This window comes from Canis lupus, chromosome 8, assembly GCF_011100685.1.
Source record: "Canis lupus familiaris isolate Mischka breed German Shepherd chromosome 8, alternate assembly UU_Cfam_GSD_1.0, whole genome shotgun sequence".
NCBI classification, from domain to species: Eukaryota; Metazoa; Chordata; class Mammalia; order Carnivora; family Canidae; genus Canis; species Canis lupus.
In genome coordinates this window covers 19,721,617-19,742,077 of record NC_049229.1, presented here as the reverse complement: position 1 = coordinate 19,742,077, position 20,461 = coordinate 19,721,617, and the positions used below count along the sequence as shown (strand labels likewise).

At 35.2% G+C, this 20,461-nt stretch overlaps 1 protein-coding gene across 5 annotated transcripts in view; it reads right to left on the bottom strand.

Moving 5' to 3' along the window:
* LRFN5 (leucine rich repeat and fibronectin type III domain containing 5) overlaps positions 1-20,461 on the bottom strand; it is a 236,379-nt gene that overhangs the window by 11,661 nt on the left and 204,257 nt on the right. For 4 of the 5 annotated variants that reach the window (XM_038544585.1, XM_038544587.1, XM_038544586.1 and 1 more), the window contains 2 exons: positions 4,387-5,791; positions 987-1,699 (listed from right to left, as the gene is read on the bottom strand). In XM_038544585.1, coding sequence (XP_038400513.1) covers positions 987-1,699; positions 4,387-5,771 — 2,098 coding nt within the window. In that variant the 5' untranslated portion in view covers positions 5,772-5,791. Of the gene's footprint in view, positions 1-986; positions 1,700-3,851; positions 4,044-4,386; positions 5,792-20,461 lie in introns of those variants that run through there. The other variant, XR_005363202.1, reaches the window with a different exon arrangement.

Here is a 20,461-nt window from a genome sequence, read left to right as displayed (position 1 = left end):
TAAAAATAAACATCCCTTTGATAATGTCTTGTATTTCTGTCTCCCTTTTTAATTTCCATAAAGAAAAATATAACATTCATTCATTCTGCAAATGTATACTGAATGAATGAAAACACCCTCACATGCCCAGGGTAGCAGGTAGCAGCTTATAATAACTAGATTTTTTTTTGATAAATGCAAAATCACTTGAATATTCTTTTGCTTCCCATCAAAGAAGCTAAGTCATGGATGAGAAATACCATAAATCCATTAAGGCACCTGAACCAAGAATGTTCTTTAGAAGGGTACTTATTTTAACACTGTCTGGATATACTTACTGAATATTTCATTTTAAATACCATAAGAACACAGAGTTGTCCTTTTTGATATCTGCCTGAAAACAAACACTACTGTCCTTGAAAGAAAATATGCAATATACTCACTGAAAAATACTCATCAGTTTAGGTGGTCCTTTTTAAGACTGGAGGAAATAGCATGATTTATGCAAGACATTTTTACCTGGTGACAACCTTTATTTTGCATTTTGCTATTGTAGAACCTGGAAGCCAGCCCTAGAATGGGAAGAGGCACTGCTGCTATGTCATGCTTTTATCCCCAGACCATTTTATATATGTCACCTTCATATATTAAACTATACCTAGAAGGTTTATACACCTTGGCTCTATGAGGCATGTATCAGAGAAACAAAACTGGAATTTCAAATTCCAATTTCTTATATGAGTTTTCAAAGTAATTTCTTCATTAAAAAGAAATAATAGGTTACACAGTGCTTTCCAATATCCACTCAGAATCGGAAAGAGTTGCTTTTCCACTATGCCCATCAGAACTGTTGGATTGAATTAACATCGCATTCATAGACATGCTTCTTTTAGACCGTCCACATATGTTCAGTGAGTTAATATAACAATAGTATTCCTTTAATTCTCCATTCAGGGAGTACCTGTGCCTCGCTCTGGATCTCTCAGCAGGCAAAGTGAGAAACTTACTTGGCTTTGAGTGTGCTCTTTTAGATGTGGGCCCCTCTGTGACAGAATCAGGAGGTCGACTAGCTAACTGCAATGCAGTGGAGTTGTTCCTGTTAGTGTTTTGGGACTCAATATTTGTGACCGCTTCATTCTGTGGTTCAGCACTTGGCTTTGTGCCAGGCTTTCTTTTCTGCTTTTGGGACACAGAAGCATTTGAAGTCCAGGTAGGAGGCAAAGCAGAGGTAGTGGTAGAGGAGTCCTGACTTGAACAAGTTTCTGAAGATTGTATCACATTGTCATTGGCAACTTTACAACACTGGGCATTCTCTTCATGTCCCACAGCTTGTTTGGACATGGACTGGGGCAGCGTCACACTGCAGCCTTGTATCTGAGCCCCATTAGTTTGAGAGTAGACATTGCTGACCTTGGTGACCTTGTGTTGCCCATTATTGTTACAAACCTTATACCGGATCATTAGAATGATGATGAAAACGAGCACAGATGCTACAATTATTCCACCAATAATAATGATCATGGTGCCTCCCAAAAACTGGGACTGCATGAAATGGCATCGCACATAATCCTGTTCCGTCGTAAACTGGATGCAACCCACGACTCTGGTGGCAGTGAGGGAAGTGATGCCATCATCATATATTGCCAAGACACACAAGTCATACATAGTTCCAGCAGCCAGGTTATTGACAAGAAAAGTTTTGCTCGTAGGAGGTATCATTCTGAGGGACAATGGAGTTTGTGTTAATATTAAAAATAAGACATATATATACACACAGAGCCATTATGACTTCAGTTCTGTTTCATTTCAGTACTCATTAAGATAAGCACATTTATAACAGATACAAAATACGAGAAAATGATCTAATCTTATATTTACCTATGTAAAATGGCTAAAAGTCATTGTTGGATTCTACATTGTATTAATGGTGCCTGCACCAGGCCTTGACAAGCTTACTAATTACATTGCCTGGCAAAGCAGACCTCCTGATAAAAGCCATGGCTAAAAAATCATTTATGACAAATTGCTTTTGAAAGGTGTGACTGTGACATTATCTGACTACTAAACAAATCCATTTAGCACTTACAACACCTCTGTGACTAAAAGCCAATTTGAAGGAAGGGAAAACACTGACAATCACATTAGAAACCAGAATGGAAAGGCATCAGAGTATTTGTTTTCCAAGTCAGTTTTAAGCTGCTATGGAATGGTACCAGTTAACCTATCTTTAATAACTCCACTAATTACTACGATTAAAGTACTTTATTTACAGATCTCAGCCTTCTCTAATGTCTTCAACATGTGGCTTTCAGTATGTTACTATCTAAAAATGAGGTTGATGAAAATGCATGAGGAATATTATCCTAAAAACATGAACAGGGCAAGGCTGTTGACCAGAGCATAAATCCATCATCCTACCCATTGTGGGCTGATGAAATTACCTTCAGAATAGTTGCTAAAGTTTGATAAAAGTTTATAGATAACTCAGTCCATTATATCACAAAACTCTTCCACGGATGCTTTTTTTTCCATTTTTTTTTAAGTAGCAATCAAATATGACCTAAACTAAAATTTCATTTAGAAAAATAATTCTTGAAACTATATGCTTTCCCTGAAAGAATTTTTTAGGAAATTTTAAAATTTGGCAATGCTAATCCATTATACAACCTAGATGTGTTCTAAATAAACTAGGAAACAGGCTAGAGTATGTATTTGTGATTAAAATCACTATCATTTAGTGCATGATAAACAGCAGGCATTACTAAGCACATTATATATACTATAATTTTATCCTTTTTTTTGGAACACTATAATTTTATTCTTACAGTTACTGTAGGCATTACTATTTTATTGATGACAAACACTGAAGTCAGGAAATTCAAGCAATTTTCTGAAGGTCACATAGAATTTACTTATCATGGCAAGATGAGAATCGTATAATTTGGAAAGTAAAAGCTGACCTATTTACACATATATATAAAATAAAATAAAATAAAATAATAAAATAAAATAAAATAAAATAAAATAAAATAAAATAAATAAAATGTTAGTAGCTACGTGAAGGTGAGGGGTAGAAGCACATATTCTTCTTTGACAAAAGGTTAAATAATGGATAGCCCAGATAAAGAGCTGAGTATGAGAAGGACAAACTACTTTATGCTAATATGCATGCATCATAGTCTACATGATCATATGTTTAGTGATGAGAGGGATATTAGAAATAATTTACTTTAATCGCTTGCTTTTAAAGAGGAGGAAATTAAAACCCAGTCAGGTAGAACTTTGCCCAGGATGGATCATATGGCTAGCTGGGCCAGTTTTGTCTTTTCCACCAGCCCATGCTCATTTTTAAACAGTTCTCTCATTTCCATACATGAGTGAAAATCAAATTATCTTCAAGAATTCACCTGGGTATATAAAATTGAGTTAATCTTATTTCAGAAAAGCTTCAAGACAAAAAATATATATGTATATTTCAAAACCATGAGTTTGCATCATTTCCTAGGAGTAATAATAGTCTATCATGAGTGAAATTATATGGAGAGGTAAAAATGTATATTTCCAATTGAAAATTGGACAAGATGTGACTATAAATCAATGAGGCTGAACTTTAGAAAAACATACCAGAAAATCTATAATCAGAATGAAATTCTCCATCAAAGTCCTTATGAGAAGATTATGTACTTAACTCCAGTGATACTTTCACTGCTCAAAATATTTATCAACTTTCTCTTTGGAACTGTCTTAAGAACCAGTATATATGAAACAATACACATGCATATAACTCAATCACTCAAAAAAATCAGTCTCATTATTTTATAGTTACATCCTATTTTTGACCAAAAATGGCAATACCCATCTTGATCACCCACCTTATTCATAAGACTTGGCTCCATATGGCTTTTGCTTGTTTCCAAAATTCAAATTCACCCTCAAAAGACGAAGATTTGCCACCACTGAGGATATTCAAAATAGTATGACGAAGATTCTAAAGATAATTCCAAAAGTGCTTTGAGCAATGCCAGCATCATTGGGATAATGGAATAGCCTCCCAACGTGACTTCCTTGAAGGAAAGAACACTCATGTGGATGTGTAAATTCTGGTATGTTTTTGAGTTTTTAAAATAAATCAATCTTATTCTCTGATAGTCACATCTCTTAGATGAAGGGGAAAAAGGTAAGTAAGCATAATATTAAATATAAATTTGAACTCTCTAAAAATTCAAAATATTTCCCCACAGGTATTCACCTTTCACAAACCTTACATTGTACACTTTAACAAAAATGGAGTGCTGTAATTAGAACACAGAGTAGCACTGCCAATTAAAAAAAACAAGTCAGTAGTACATGAAGAAACCCTACATTAATATGCATGGTAAATATAAACATTTGGTTAATTTCTCTTACCTGTAAACAAGAGTGTCATCATAAGTACCATTGTACTGGATTTGGAACATACGTATCCCAGGAATATTCCTTTGAAAATTAAATTTAAGTAGTGCAGTAGATGATGTTGCTTCTGCTACTACAATTTTATCTTGGCTCATTTTAGTATCACCATTACTACTGCTTGCATTAGAACCTGACTTAGTAGAAGTTGAGATATCTGAAGAACCAGGATCAGGCTCATGGATATGGTTTGTACTGTTTAGTAAGTGAGGGAGCTTAATTATATGAAGATCCACTGTTTGTGTTGCTTCCCCAGCAGGATTGGAAGCAATGCAGGTAAAAGCACCTGTATCCTTTACAGTTGTTATAAGAATATCAAGTGTCCCGTTGTCATACACCAGAGATCTTGTTGCATTTGAAATCAGCTTTCCTTCCGGAGAAATCCAGTGAATTGCAGGTTCAGGGTCTCCCCTGGCTTTGCACCTCAGAGTTGCCCTTTGACCTTCCAGGACTCTCATTTCATGTGTATGACGAGTAATGAGAGGAGGCTCACATAAAAACTCTTCCTCAGGAATTGACCAAAAATAGCGGCCAGTTAAAAGTGCTGGAGAAGCGCAAGTCTCTAGGTCATCTTCTCTGGACAGACGCCTCAACCACAACAATTCACAATTGCAATGCAAAGGGTTTCCACCAAAACTTAATGCAAAAGTTGATGGGCTGATTATTCCTGAGGTTGCTAGTACCTGAGCTCGCTGAAAGAGAGGATCAGGTGGTAGCTTCTGCAATTTATTGGATGTTACATCTAGCCGAGTCATTTTGTGCAAGTGGGAGAATGTCCCCTTAGGAATGTTATCAATCATATTGTGATCCAAACTAAGGGTGTGCAAGCTAACCATCTTCTCAACAGCATCCCAGGGAATCGTTTCTAAATTATTGTAGGACAGATCCAGCTCCTCAAGGGCAAAGACATCATCAAATGCTGTAGAAGAAATTAAAGTCAGTTGATTGTTGTTCAGTATCAAATGATGGAGATTGGAAAGCCCACTGAACATATCATTTGTAATTTTAGTCAATCTGTTGCTATTCAAATGCAATGCCCTCAAATTTCGTAAGTCAGCAAAAGCATGAGGTGTAATAAAACTTATCGTATTCCTGGATAGCGTCAGGTCCACCAAGCTGGTCATATTTGCAAAATCTTTTCTTTTAATATTCGTAACAAAATTGTCTGCCAACCGCAGTTCCACAGTTCTTCTGTCAATGTTTGGTGGAACAAATAAAAGCCCTTTCTTGGCACAAAGGGTTGCGAGATTAGGAGACAAAATCTGACAGACACAACGCTTTGGACAGATCTGAGCTCTCACTGCTATGCCAATGAAAAACAGATAAAAAAGAAATTTTTCCATTGTAGATCAGATTTAAGAGCCTGTAAGAAAAGATACAAAATGTAGTGTTAGCATCCAGTCATTTCTCTAAAGTTCATATTCCTGCTGGAACAATCCTTTTTATTTTTTTATTTTATTTTTTTAATGATAAATTTATTTTTTATTGGTGTTCAATTTGCCAACATACAACTGCAATACAGAAATGATTTACTCATTTGTTTACTTAACAAACAAGTATAAAATATCCACTCTGTATTATAGGCTATAATTGACACTAGGATGAAAAATGTACCATTCATTGCCTCATGGGATTTTAAATCAAATGGAGAAAACAAAGAAGCCAATAGATTATTACAATTCTGTAAATTATGTGCTATTTTTGAAATATATCCAGGGTATTCCTTGATGTACAACAAAGTGACATTCAGCTCAGACTGGAGGGTAGGAGTTAAGAAACTTCCCCATAACCCTGAAAAACCATCTTATAAGTTTCAAAGATATATTTAAGGATTTGAAAAAAAAAAAAAAAAGGATTTGTAAGCATTTCAATTTACAGAATAGAAACAATAAAAGACAGCATTTGTTATTGTTAACTTTGTAACATATTTGAAAGTAATTAATCATTAATTAAACTTTACTCATCTTTACAAACCATCTTGAACATAGTATAACCTTCACAATCTAACTGCAAATAAAGGTTCTCAAAAATAAAAGGGCTAAAAATTTACCACAAATACTCTGAGCTCCTTAAATATTAGAATAGTTTATTCAATATAAAATTGGATTTTTGAAGATAATTTCTGAAAAGTAGTCATCAAAATTCTTGACAGTGAGTCCCAAAAGATGCTATAATTCCACTTTTTCTTTTAAAATCTTAATGTACGTAAATTTACCCAAATATAATTTTTAAAATATCTTGATACTCTCATTTCCCAGTTTGATCTGAAATATTTATTCTTGAAATTAATCATCAAAAATTAAAATACTGGGATCCCTGGGTGGCACAGCGGTTTGGCGCCTGCCTTTGGCCCAGGGCGCGATCCTGGAGACCCGGGATCGAATCCCACGTAGGGCTCCCAGTGCGTGGAGCCTGCTTCTCCCTCTGCCTATGTCTCTGCCTCTCTCTCTCTCTCTGTGACTATCATAAATAAATAAAAATTTAAAAAAAGAAAAATTAAAATACTAATACATATGCAATTAAAAGTTCTTATAAGTTACATGCGGTTTTAAATGCCAAGGAAAATAGCTAGAAAAAAATCAAATTTTTAACTGATGAAGACATAAAATATGGAATTATTCTGGAAATAATGTACCAACTTTTCTAAATAAAACATATTCATATAGGTTTGATTTATCTTATGCCTATTTTATGTCACATTCAATGTGGTTGTAATGTATAAGAACTGTCAAGCTCAACAAATGAAGTAGTCTTACTCTTCTCTTTATGATGGAATAACTGGCACTGAACTAGCCTGTCCGCAATAAGCAGCAATGTTAAGTACAAATATATATATATATATATATATATATATATATATATATATATAGACATATATGTATTTAGACATATATATATATATATATATATGAAAGAACTATATATATAGTTTTCACATACTGGAAAAAAAAAGAAGCGCAGAATGGTGATCTTTGAGAAAAGCAAATAAAAAAATTAATGAACCCTATCATTGCTCCTGGAGACCCTTTTCAAAGCATAGCACAGGAAGGAAGACAAGGAGACTTGTGGGTGGGCAAGAGGATGGGCAAGTGCAGAGAGTCTTCAGTGGCTTGAATTTATGAGACAGAACAGCAGAAAGAAGAGCGTTATCTGAAGAAAGAACTTCAGTAATCCTATAGGTAGAAACAGGGCAATACTGAAACACTGGGGAGGTAGGGGGAAGATGGAGGGATAAAATGAACAAAAACTCGGTGATCTGTGAAAGAATATTAAGAAGTCAAAAATATTAATAAGCATATAATTGGAACATCAGAAGAAGGCTTTAAAGTAGACATAAAGGCAAATATTTTTCACATTTCTAATAAAAAGCAATCAATAAATCCAAGTTCAAAACAAGGAAAATCATACCAGGACACATTATAATCAAATTGCAGATAACCAAAGAAAAAAGCAATGATCTTAAAAGCAGCACAGAAATAAGGCACATTACAAGAAAATAAACTGAACAAAATAAAAATAATGGCTGACTCTTCATTGATTTCTTTTTGGAAATTGCAAGCACTTCAAGAAAAGAGTCAGTCTGGGTGGGAACTTACATATTCACAAGAAACGAAGGTAAAATAAAAACATTTTGAGACAAACAAACTGAAAATTCCATTACCATAAGAACTGCACTATAAGAAAATATAAAGGAAATCTCTTCAGGTTGATGGAAAATCGTATCAGTTGGAAACTTGAATCTTTACAAAACGATGAAAAACAACAGAAATGGTATATCTGTGGGTAGATATTTTTATAAAACATGGATACTAAAAGCTACAAAAGAATCAAACAAAAACCAACCCTACATCATTTGCACCCTAGCAATCAAATAAGCTAGATGAGCTGGACACTCACTACTTGCTTTTTTTTTTTTTAATAACAACATCAAAATGAGGATATAAACTTTCAGTAACTATATTCCAGAAAGTAATAGTCTTTGATGAAAGGGAAGAGCTCCATAGATGTCCTCTAACGTCCCCACCCAAACAGAAAAGTAAATAAGAGGACCTATCTGGCATAAATTGGGGTAGAGAGAAACCAGTCTATCTTTGAAAAGTTTAACAAACTTTTCAGTGCTTCATTTTTTAGAACTGTTTCAGGTTTACAACAAAAATGAGAGGGAAGTAAAGAGATTTCCTCTAAACCAAATCCTCCCACACATACACAGGCTTCTCCATTAACAACATTCCCACAAGAATGGAACATTTGCTGCAATCAGTGCATCAACTTTGACACATCATAATCGCCCAAAGTTCATAGTCTACATCGGGTTCACTCTTGGTGTCGTACATTCATTCTACAGGTTTGGACAAACGTACAATGACAAATGTCCACAATTGCAGTATATACAGAGCATTTTCACTGCCCTGAAAGGCGTCTGCACTCTGGCTATTCATCTTCCCCTGGCTCATCCCTGGCAGCCACTGACTTTCTTTTTTCTTTTTTTTACTGTCTCCATAATTCTGCCTTTTCTTGAATTCATATAGTTGGAATTATATAGTATGTAGCTTTTTCAGATTGACTTCTTTCACTTAATAATAAGCTTCAGTAATACGTTCCTCCATATCTTTTCATGGCTTACTAGTTCACTTAATTTTAGCAGTGAATATTATACCATTTTCTGTATGTACTAAAGTTCATTTATCCATCCATCTACTAAAGGACACCTGGTTGCTTCCAAGTTTTGGTAATTCTGAATTAAGCTGCTCTTCAAAACTGTGTATAGCCTCTCGTGTGGATATATGTTTTTAACTCCTTTGGGTAAATACCAGAGAGTATGGTTGCTGCACTGTATGGTAAGAATATATTTGGTTTTGTAAGGAAGTGCCAAACTGTCTTCCAAAGTGGCTCCACCATAATTCCCAGCAGCAATGTGAGACTTTCTGTTGCACCATAGCCTTCCCAGCACGTGATGTCAGTGTTCCAGATTTTGGTCATTCTAATAGGTGTGTACTAGCATCTCTTTTAATTTGCATTTCCTGAATGACTTACAATGTAGAGTATCTTTCAATATTTGATTTGCCCTCTGTATATCTTCTTTGTTGAAGTGTCTATCAAGGTCTTTAGCCTGTTTTTAAATTATGTTTTTTTTTTTTTTTTTTTATCATTGAGTTTTAAGACTTCTTTGTATATTTTGGATAACAGTCTTTTATCAGATGTGTCTTGTGCAAATACTTTTCCCTGTCTCTGGCTTGTCTTTGCATTCACTTGACATTGTCCTTTGTGGAGGTGAAGTTTTGAATATCAATGAAATCCAGCTTATCAATCATTTCTTTCATGGATCATATCTTAGATGTTGTATATTAAAAAAGCACCACCATACCTGAGATCATTTAGGGTTTCTCTTATGTTATCTTTTCAGAGTTTTACAGTCTTGCTTTCTATGCTGTGCAGTTAACTCTGTCATTTGTTATGGTATTATCATAATTCAGTTCACTACAGTCTCAACTGTTTTGAGACCAAGCTTGGGAATTTGCTATTCAAGAAGACATGGGATCTTAGTACTAGGATGGTTTTGGAGATCTGTTCTATAGATGGACTATGTGATTTCCAAATATTTGGAGACCTCAGCCAAGTTTACATCTCTGCTTCCAGCTTTTTTTTTTTTTTTTTTTTTTTTTTTGGTGGCCAATGAGAGCTCTTTGATCTTTGATCTCATCCCTGCATTTCATTGTTTTTGGCTGCAGTTGAACTGCCTTAGATTCTATGAAGGTAGAGGTTTCATCTAAGAAGTTTCTTGTATCCTACCAATTCAACCCTAGACACTCTGTGGTTTAAAATCAGACACACCTGTCTAGGAAGAAAAGGACTGAGCTCTCCATCCCCTCTCTAAGTCCTTTTATAGCTGAAACCCCTAAGCGACTTATTTTTCCTTGTGCTCTTCTACTTCTTACCCATCATTCTTCTAAAACTGAAAGTCTGGATTTCCTGGAAGATTCATTTCAATTTTCTTTTCCTCCCCAATTCTTCCCCATTCTTATCTGAAAATACAGAGTACCTAAGGAAATTATCTCAAAGACAAAATGTACAATGGTAGTAACCAGGGGGCTGGGAGGTTGGGGCATTGGGGAGATGTCGAATAAAGGTACATACATACTTACAACCAATAGATAAATGAGTCCTGGAAATCTAGTGCATGGTGTAGTAATTACAGAAAACAACATTGCATTATAGACATCAAAGTTGCTAAGAGACTAGATCTTCAATGTTCCCACCACACAAAAAGAAATACGTATGTGACATGATAAGGGTGTTAGCTAATGCTACAGCAGCAGTCTTATTGCAATATATAAATGTATCAAATCAACATGTTTTAAACATTGAATTTATACAATGTTATATCCCAGTTATATCTCCATTAAAAAGAAAAAGCTGCAGTCCTAATCTCCAGTACCATTGAATGTGAGTCTAATTGGAAATAGGGTCTTTGCAGATTATCAAGTTAAGGTGAGGTGATTAGTGCAAGCCCTAATCCAATATAATTGATTGTGCGCTTATAAACAAAGGAAATCTGGACGCAAAGGTAGACATGTGTAAAGGGAAGACAGCATGAAGCACAATAAGAATAATATCTATAAGCCAAGGAATGCCTAAGGCTACCAGAATCTAGAGGGTAGGAAGAGAATAGATTCTTTTTCACTGCTTTCAATAGGAACCAGGTATGCCAGACACCTTGATTTTGGACTTCTGGCTTTCAGAACTGTGGGACAATAAACTTCAGTGTAAACTGCCCTGTTTGTGGTACTTTGTTATGACCGCCTGATCAATTCAAGTTTCAAAAAGATTTTCTCTAACAGAAGAATTTCAGAAGTAAAACAATACATGTTGTACGCTTCCAAGTATATGTGCATTTAGAACAGGCAAAACTAGCCTACAAAGAAATCAAACCAGTGGTTGCCTAGTTGGAGGGTGGTTGATTGGAAAAGAACACAAGGAAATATTGGGGTGGTGGTGGGGAGGTCCCGGAAACAGCCTGTATCTTATTTGCAAGAGTGGGATACATACTGGTGTATACATCACAATTCACTGACTCTACACCTAATGTCGGTGCATTCTATGTCAAGTGTGCTTCAATATAGTTGATTAAGTTTAAAAAAAGGCAACCTGGGTCTCTATTTTGTTTCCAAATTCCAGTTCCAAAGGAAGAACTTATAAAGTGACACATTATTGGTAGCTGAGTAGAACTTAGTCATATTTTAGAAATGCGTATTTTCTTAATTCTGCCATATATCTTCAAAGATGTGATTCCTTTCCAACTCAAATTATACATCCTGTTTCATAATCTGATTTACTTCACCAATATATACACTGCTTGATATGATTTCACTGCCCATATGGTGATTTAGAAAGTAAGATTAAGTTTGGAATAAAATGTGGATCACTTTCTTAATCCTATGTTTATTTTTTGCTTAGGTGAGACCTGTTTAATGAAAGACTCACGATTGTGATTAATGACCTATCCCATGTTATCTTAGGTCAGAGTAGAGATTTCAAAATTTGTAGAAGATGGAAGATAGGGATCATGTAAAGGAACATTTTTTACTTCCCACAAACTCACAAACTAATCATTGACATATTTATTTATTGAAGTAATATATTATCACTTGAAGAAAATGAGTGTGAATGGAGGAGAAGAGTAGTTGTTGTGTTTTGTTGGAATTCATGATTTAAAAATATGAAGATCATCAAACACACTAACCCCATTCTCATCTAGTTAAGTTAAACTCTTTTAAAACATTTGTCTATTGCCTTCTGTAACCAGTTAAATGCAAACAACACAGATCTGTTTTTAATAATAACATTTGAGTGGGGATAAAACTCAGTAAATAGTCATACAGCTGTAGCTCTCTAGATAATATTTACACATCTCTACATTATATGTTCTTTCAAGCTAATTCTTTTCAGACACAAAGTGACACATTTATAAACAAAGAAGAGTCTATCACACAAAACTGGAAAATGATTTTCCAGTACTGCATCCCTCTTTCAGCCCATGGTTATTACACAACATATGCTCAAGAGAATCAGTATTTATTTGGCAACTAGAACAGGATATACAAGCAAATTTAGATTTTACAACCAACTGAGAGTATAATCTATTCTCTGCAGAAACCACTATGGTACCAATTTATATGTTGAGTTAAAGAAAAGCTATTGGACTCCTCAGAAGCCACCTCACCATCATTCGACAGAACTCTATCAATTCAATTAGTGTCCCTTTGCCCAGGCTAATACCTGGGAACAGATGCTGATGCCTATTGATGTTGATGAGTTGCTTTAGGAGGTGTCAAAATGGTTATAGTACTGTAAAGGATATTTTGTAATACAGTTTAGATAATGAAACACATTTGATAATCATTTCTAATATTTTAGGTTTTCTGTTTATTTTTTCCAAGTACTATAAATGGACATTATCCCTCTATTCTCTACTAAACCATATACAGAGAATATTACTATTGAACCTGCTAAATTCGAATGTCAAAACAAGGCAACTATAACCTTGAACAAGTATTCTTTGATCTTTGATTTTAAAAATCTCCAGCAAAATTCCCAAGTACACTGAAAATTAAATCTTTAAAAAATTCACTTGTGCATCAATTCACTCATTCTTTTACTAATTTCTTCAGCAATATTTATTTAGCATCTGCAGTACATGCAAGGTGCTTTCCTAGAACCTACCAAGTTTAGAAGGCTGAGATTGGATGAGGATAAGCACATTCACAATAATAATAGGAGGCAGACTGTGAAAAGCATTTTGATATTTAAATTTATACAAATAAAATGAGTCTTTGAGGAATGTGTAATTTTTGTTATCCCTGTGTGTATACATATATATATTTTTACTCAACATGGCATAAGTATACCTAAATCCATATTACTTACACTAAAATAGTACAGATAAGAGCTCAGTTACTAAAATAAGCAATTATTTTAAAAATTAATACTTACCATTGAGCATAGGTAACGTGAAGGAAGTATTGATCTCTTTATTTTATAGATGAGGAAATGAGACTGAGAAACTGATAACACAAACAAGTTTAATAAATAGAATATTTGTCATGTTCTATCTACCTCATAGATGTATAGTGTTTTGGTACTTCTTTGTTTTTTAGAATTAAAGTGAAAGCTATACAAAGAGATATCATTTCTTTTAAAAAAAGTTGTTTTTTTTAAGATTTTATTTATTTATTCATAAGAGACACAGAGAGAGAGGCAGAGACACAGGCAGAGAGAGAAGCAGGCTCCACGTAGGGAGCCCAATGTGGGACTCGATCCTTGGACCCTGGGATCACGCCCTGGCCTGAAGGCAGGTGCTCAACTGCTGAGCCACCCAGGCATCACTAAAAAATGTTTGTTTTTTTTTTTAAGATTTTATTTATTTATTCATGAGAGACACAGAGAGAGAGAGGCAAAGACACAGGCAGAGAGAGAAGCAGGCTCCATGCAGGGAGCCCAACATGGGACTCGATTCGGGGTCTCCAGGATCATCCTCTGGGCAAAGGTGGCACTAAACCACTGAGCCACCCGGGCAGCCCCAAAAATGTTTTTAATATTAATTTTTTAGCTTAGATCAGAAAACTAAGATTGACCTGTTATACAATGTACTTATCGTACCAAATCCTATTTAATCTTTATAGAACTCCATATAAAATGGTTCTTTTTTTCTCATTTTATATACTGAAATAAAATTTAAGAAATATTAAGGAATCCCCTCAAGGCCACCAGAAAGAAAAGAAAAAAATGTAAGTCTAAGATGGAGATCTATCTATTTCCAAACCCAAGCTTTTCCTAAGATAAGATGATGCCATATATATATATATATATATATATATATATATATATATATGTATGTAATTTGTGTTTTTTCTGATTATGTAGCACTCAGACATAAGGTGTTTATTCTAACAATAATGACTCCTTTAGTTCATCAAGTGTTTTCCTCATTTATGTTCCTGATCTCTGTTTGTAAAAAAACTACATTTAAAAAGTGCTAGTAGATTACTACAGTGAAGACATACACAGTAGAGATATAAAAGCACCTTGACAGAGACTTAATGACAACCCAAATGACACACTTAACTACCATCATTCATTTATTTTTGTTATGTCAAGACATGACTGAAGTTACCCAAAAACTTAAGGCCATAATAATAACTATTCTTTTAAGATTCCACTTCATAAAAGGGAGAGTGATTTCTGTGTATAAAGAGGTCTCAGAATTTTCCCACTGATATGGGCCCCCTTTTCTGGCCCACTTGGAAGTCTGCCTGCAGAAACTCTATAATGTCATTGAGGGTCCATGGATTCTGAGAATAAATACTACTAGTAACTCTGAAAGAGAATGTATTCTCTCCTGCAGAAAATAGCTTGGGGAGAGAAAGCAGCCTAAAACAGCCTAGTGCTAAGAGGCTGTGAAGATTCCCAACAGTGAGAACAGCAGTAGTTTGAAGCTGGGTCAACTGGCACAGGTGGCAAGTGGCTTGCTAAAATGAATTTCTGTTGATTGTAAGCACTCCTTGCGGATGTTCAGATACAAGTGGGAAATATGTGGGAAGTGGGAGGGGTGAAATGTGTATAAAAGTGTAAGATAATTTATATTTAGAACTTCAACTAATTAAGAGAGTAGTGCCTCTAAGGAATAGGTATAATTTATCTGGGGAATAGATGGTTATTTCTTTAGCATAATCATTTGACAATACATTTTGTATGGGAATAGTGAGTAGTCTGCAGCATGGATTTTAAAGGGGGCAATGAAACAAGGGTGAGCCAAATTCCAATTTGAAAAATTAAAATGAAAGGTCATTGTGTGGAAAAGGAGGCTGAAGGAAATACACCCTGGGAGAGAAGAGCCTGGGGCCTTTACATAGTCAGTCACAGGAAAGGAAACTCTGAGATACAGAGATATTTTCCAAGATACACTGTGGCTTTCCATCAACTTTAAAACTGAAGTGTGTCCCCATCGCCCCATAGCATGCCGGTGGGAAACATCAGGGTAGAAAGAGCTTGTGTTCCACTCTTGGGTTGGTATTGAATGATGAGGAAACTGAATCTCAGGCAAAGTCTGAAGACGTTATTATTCGTCTAACACTCCAACCTGGACTTCATACACCCGTTTCTCTTTATATCACATCTCTTTGCAGGCTAATCAGCTTGCAAGTTTCAACAGACATGGAGGAGAAGAAAGGTCCAGGATAGGGAACATCATCACAGATGTGAAATGCCATGAAACCACTATCCTGCCATTGCAAAGTAGCAGATGACCCTGTTTTCTTCTAATTTCCAAGAATACAGCAGCTCCTGCCTCAGAATTCACCTTGATATTATGACATTTTGAAAGGGTATAAGATGGGATATAACACAAATTTAAATGCCATTAATCAGTGTTTCAAATCTAGTAAATGATTTACCCCTTTTCTTTAGAATTCTGAAAGGTGAGTCTCTGAGCCTTTGAGATGTCATGCTATCCATTATGTTTCAGTTTTCTTTTTTTTTAAATTTTTATTCATTTATGATAGTCACAGAGAGAGAGAGAGAGAGAGGCAGAGACATAGGCAGAGGGAGAAGTAGGCTCCATGCACCGGGAGCCCGACGTGGGATTCGATCCCGAGTCTCCAGGATCACGCCCTGGGCCAAAGGCAGGCGTCAAACCGCTGCGCCACCCAGGGATCCCTGTTTCAGTTTTCTTAATGGTGTTTAACATTTCATGTAAGGAGTCTCCAGTCTCAGAGGTTATATTGGCTCTATTGTGCTGTTGCCATAGCAATTAAACAGGCACAGTTATGGAGCAATGCAGACAGGATCATCAGCACAGAGATGTTGTTTGACACAATTCAGGCATCTTCAGAAACTTGGATAATCTTTCAGGAAAAAAAAATGTGGTTTACACTTTCTCTTGATATTATTGTGGGCATTGAGGCAGCCAAGTTATCAACAATGGAAAATCTAACTGAAAATAGAAAGAATGGAGAGGAAAGAAGGACACACACACATACAGAGGAAGTGTAGTGAATTTACTGAGGATTTAAACACTAAATATGTGTGTGGGTGGAAAGTTCCGGCAGTACTCCTACAGAATGTTTTGACAAACTAAGACCATATGGAAGTTTTATATCACTGAAAGCAATGTGTGTGTGTGTGTGTGTGTGTGTTTCTTTTTCCACTCTCTCTTCCTGTTCCTCTCTTTTTCCCCCTGTTCCTTTCTCCCTTCCTCCTTCCCTCCCATCTCTCTCAAACACACCCACCCTACCAGTCTTATTAGATTCCCCTATTTTTTTTGTCAGCATTGTTTTGCTTTTTATAACAGAATGATCATTTTAATTTGATATTAAGCATATTTCACCAAGTAACATAATAGTATTATTACATGAAAAGCCCATGCCCGATTGTATAAAAAACTGTAAACTTAAGATAAACTGAATAAAGGATACAGACAGATAATTCTTAGAAGCTTGGACATTCTATTTCACTTTGATTTCTAATACTCTCAAAATTAACATGTCTGCAACTGAGTTCCTAATTTTCTCTCTCAAATCTGCTTTACTCCTACTATAGTAATTCTCTGTGATTATTTAAAACCTATTTCTTGTTTTTCAGATTTTATTTTTTAAGTAATCACAACCAACATGTGGCTTGAACTCATGACCTCAAAATCAAGAGTCACATGCTGTATCCACTGAGCTAGCCAGATGCCTCTGAAACCTGGTCCTTTTAAAAGTCCAGACCCAGAATTCTGGAATTATTCATTACTTCTCTCCCTTTGTCATATACCAAATCCAGTTCATTAATAATCCTCTACACTGTACGGGAAGAATATATACATGATGGGATCATGCCTACTGCTATGACCTTTCATAATCTTCCCCTTAGACCATAGTAGTAGCCTCCTAACTAGTTAACACTTCAGCCATTATCCTTCTTCAATCTATTTTCCACAAACCAGTCAGAGTGATCTTGTTAAAACTTAAAGCAGATCAAAAACTTTTTAATGGCTTATCGTCTTACTTATATTTTATTCACCACCGCATCCTTGACGCCTAGAGGAAGAAATGGCACAAAATAGATTTTAAGTAGGTATTTGTTAAATGAGTGAAGATGGATCCAACTACTTAGCAAATGTCCTAGAAAGTGTTAAAAGCTTTAGTAATTAAAATGTGAATAAAAACATTATTTTGGTAAAACAATTATAATTTTAAAATTACAATGTCAGTGCTAGTGAAAATACAATTGAAAGATATTCTTACACATTGCTCAAATTAGTAGACATTTAGAATTTTATGCCCTCTAAAATTTAAAAAAAAAAGGTACTAGAGGCTGGAGAAAAGCATAAAGTATAGAATGAGAGAATAAGAGGGAAAAAGAGAGAAAGAGAGGCAAACCATAAGAGATTCTTAACTTTAGAGACTTAGACGGAAGGAGTTGGGTGGGGATGGGCTAGATGGGTGATGAGTATTAAGGAGGGCACTTATGATGAGCACTGTTATACGCAAATAATGAATCACTAAATTCTACTCTTGAAACCAATATTACACTATATGTTAACTAACCAGAATTTGAATAAAAACAAATAAATAGAAAGAAAAAAGCCCAATATTTGCAGGTTCTTGACAAGGGAGATAGCTGATTGATTCAACTGCCTTGAGTTGTGTAAGAAGGAGAAATTAGGAGCATTATAAGATGTTTTTTGTATCCTGGGTAGTACATTTTCCTCTTATACTCCCTAAGAGAATCTTAAGTGAAAGTTGTATGATTTGTCAATGCCTCTGGTTTGGGGTTTGTGTGAAGCTTTTACAGCACTATGCTAACCCATGCCTACAGATAGGTGTAAAACAAAATGATCAACTCATGATAAATGCTTCCTCACTGGAAGCAGCAGCAAAGCAGATATTTAGGGAAAAATGAAACAAAACAAAACAGGATAACAATCATATATATATATATATATATATATATATAATTTATATGATGTTTTATGATATAAAATATCATATCATATATATGTATGTTCATATATATCCCAGGCTCTTTGTGTATCTGTATGTGTGCATATGTACATGAGTGTGTGTAAGTACTGGTTGCCTTTTCAATATCCATTCTTCCCTTCTTTAGTAACAGAAATCTAATTTTTACCTATTGTATCACTTCCCAGAATGAAGAGTTTATTTTCTAGCTTCTTTTGCAGGGAGATATAATCATGTGAGTCATTTTCTTACAATGAGGTGTAAGTGAAAATGGTGACAAGAACTTCAGAAGCAGCTGCTTAAAGGGAGGTGACATACCCTTCCTGTCCTTTTGTCCCTCTACCTTCTTCTCAACTATAATTTGGACATGACGTCTGGAACTCTAGCAGCCAACTTAGAAATTGAAGTGACCTTGAAGATGGGGATCAGGAGTCAGGATAATGGAGGCCTTCCTGACTATTGTGGAGTTGCTCTATCAGCCCTGGATTACCTTCCATCATGTTTAAACTACCATTCAGAAAAGTCTCTGCTACTCATGGCCAAACTAATCTCAACTGGTTCCAGTATGATGTTAAGAACAGTAAAGCACCAAACATGAATACAACGAAAATGACTAGGACAAAACATACCATGCATTGAACTATATGACTGTATTTCAAATATTTTTTTAAAGATTTTATTTATTTATTCATGAGAGACCACACAGAGAGAGAGAAAGAGGCAGAGACACAGGCTAAAGGAGAAGCAGGCTCCATGCAGGGAGCCTGATGTGGGACTCGATCCCGGGACTCCAGGATCACACCCTGGGCCGAAGGCAGGCGCCAAACCACTGAGCCACCCAGGGATCCCTTATTTCAAACATTTTTAAAACATTATATGTAGTGAGCACATATTTCCTGTAAAATAAAAAGAAGTTTAAACTGGATTCCTTTATTTTATTTTATTTTATTTTTTTAAACTGGATTCCATTAATACTAATTTATATGTGTTAAGCAATGAGTCATAGGACTATAAAAATTGTGTACTAATTGAGAGATTTTTGATAGGTATTGCCCTGGGCTATAACAAATCCTACAACATTGTTAAAAAAAAATTATGGTGATCTAAATGAGTAAACATGTTTAACATGCATTTATCATATATCAGTAGTCAATCCCTGGGACATTTTTTGATAGTAAATTAGTTCAAAAAGTTCATTAATTATTTCAAGCTAACCAAGGACAATTTTATAAAATTCAGACATTGAGTCAACTACAAATAATGTCTGTTATGTGAATGAAATGTAAAAATATTTGACTTAGATATTGATTAAATGTGTAGGTAAGTGCAAGTGTTGGCTTACTATCTCAACTTTGGCTTGGGTGGATCAGGTTACATTGAGCCTATAGCTAATATAGAGCCTATATAGGAAAGAAAAAGTTTGGAATATATATAGGGGGGAAAGGAGTTTGAATGTGATGAGAGATAAGGAGTTTGGTTTGAGATACTCCCTTTTTTGAAGCTGGATAAACTTTGAAATAAACATGATACTGGTATTAAAATCTATAAGCAAAAAATTAAAAAAAAATCTATAAGCATGCAATCCCTGAAGTATATGATGAATATAGCTGGTTTGCAGACAACTGAAATACATTATTTTAAATGTACTGATAGCATTCTATTGTCTACGTTTGGGGACATTTTTCATTGTTATTTATTCACTTACAAAATTATTATTTTTTTATTTATGAATATTTTTCAAATTTCATCTGTCAAAGCTCATGGCACAAATATTTATTAAATAAGATGAATCCAGGGACACATGGGTGGCTTAGCGGTTTAGCGGCTCCCTTCGGCCCAGGGTGTAATCCTGGAGTCCCGGAATCGAGTCCCACATGCGGCTCCCTGCATGGAGCCTGCTTCTCCCTCTGCCAGTGTCTCTGCCTCTCTCTCTGAGTCTCTCATGAATAAATAAATAGAATCTTTAAAAAAATTAAGATGAATCTAGCAGCTAGTATTTGCTTTTAGGATTTTGAAAACAGAGCTAGCTAGAC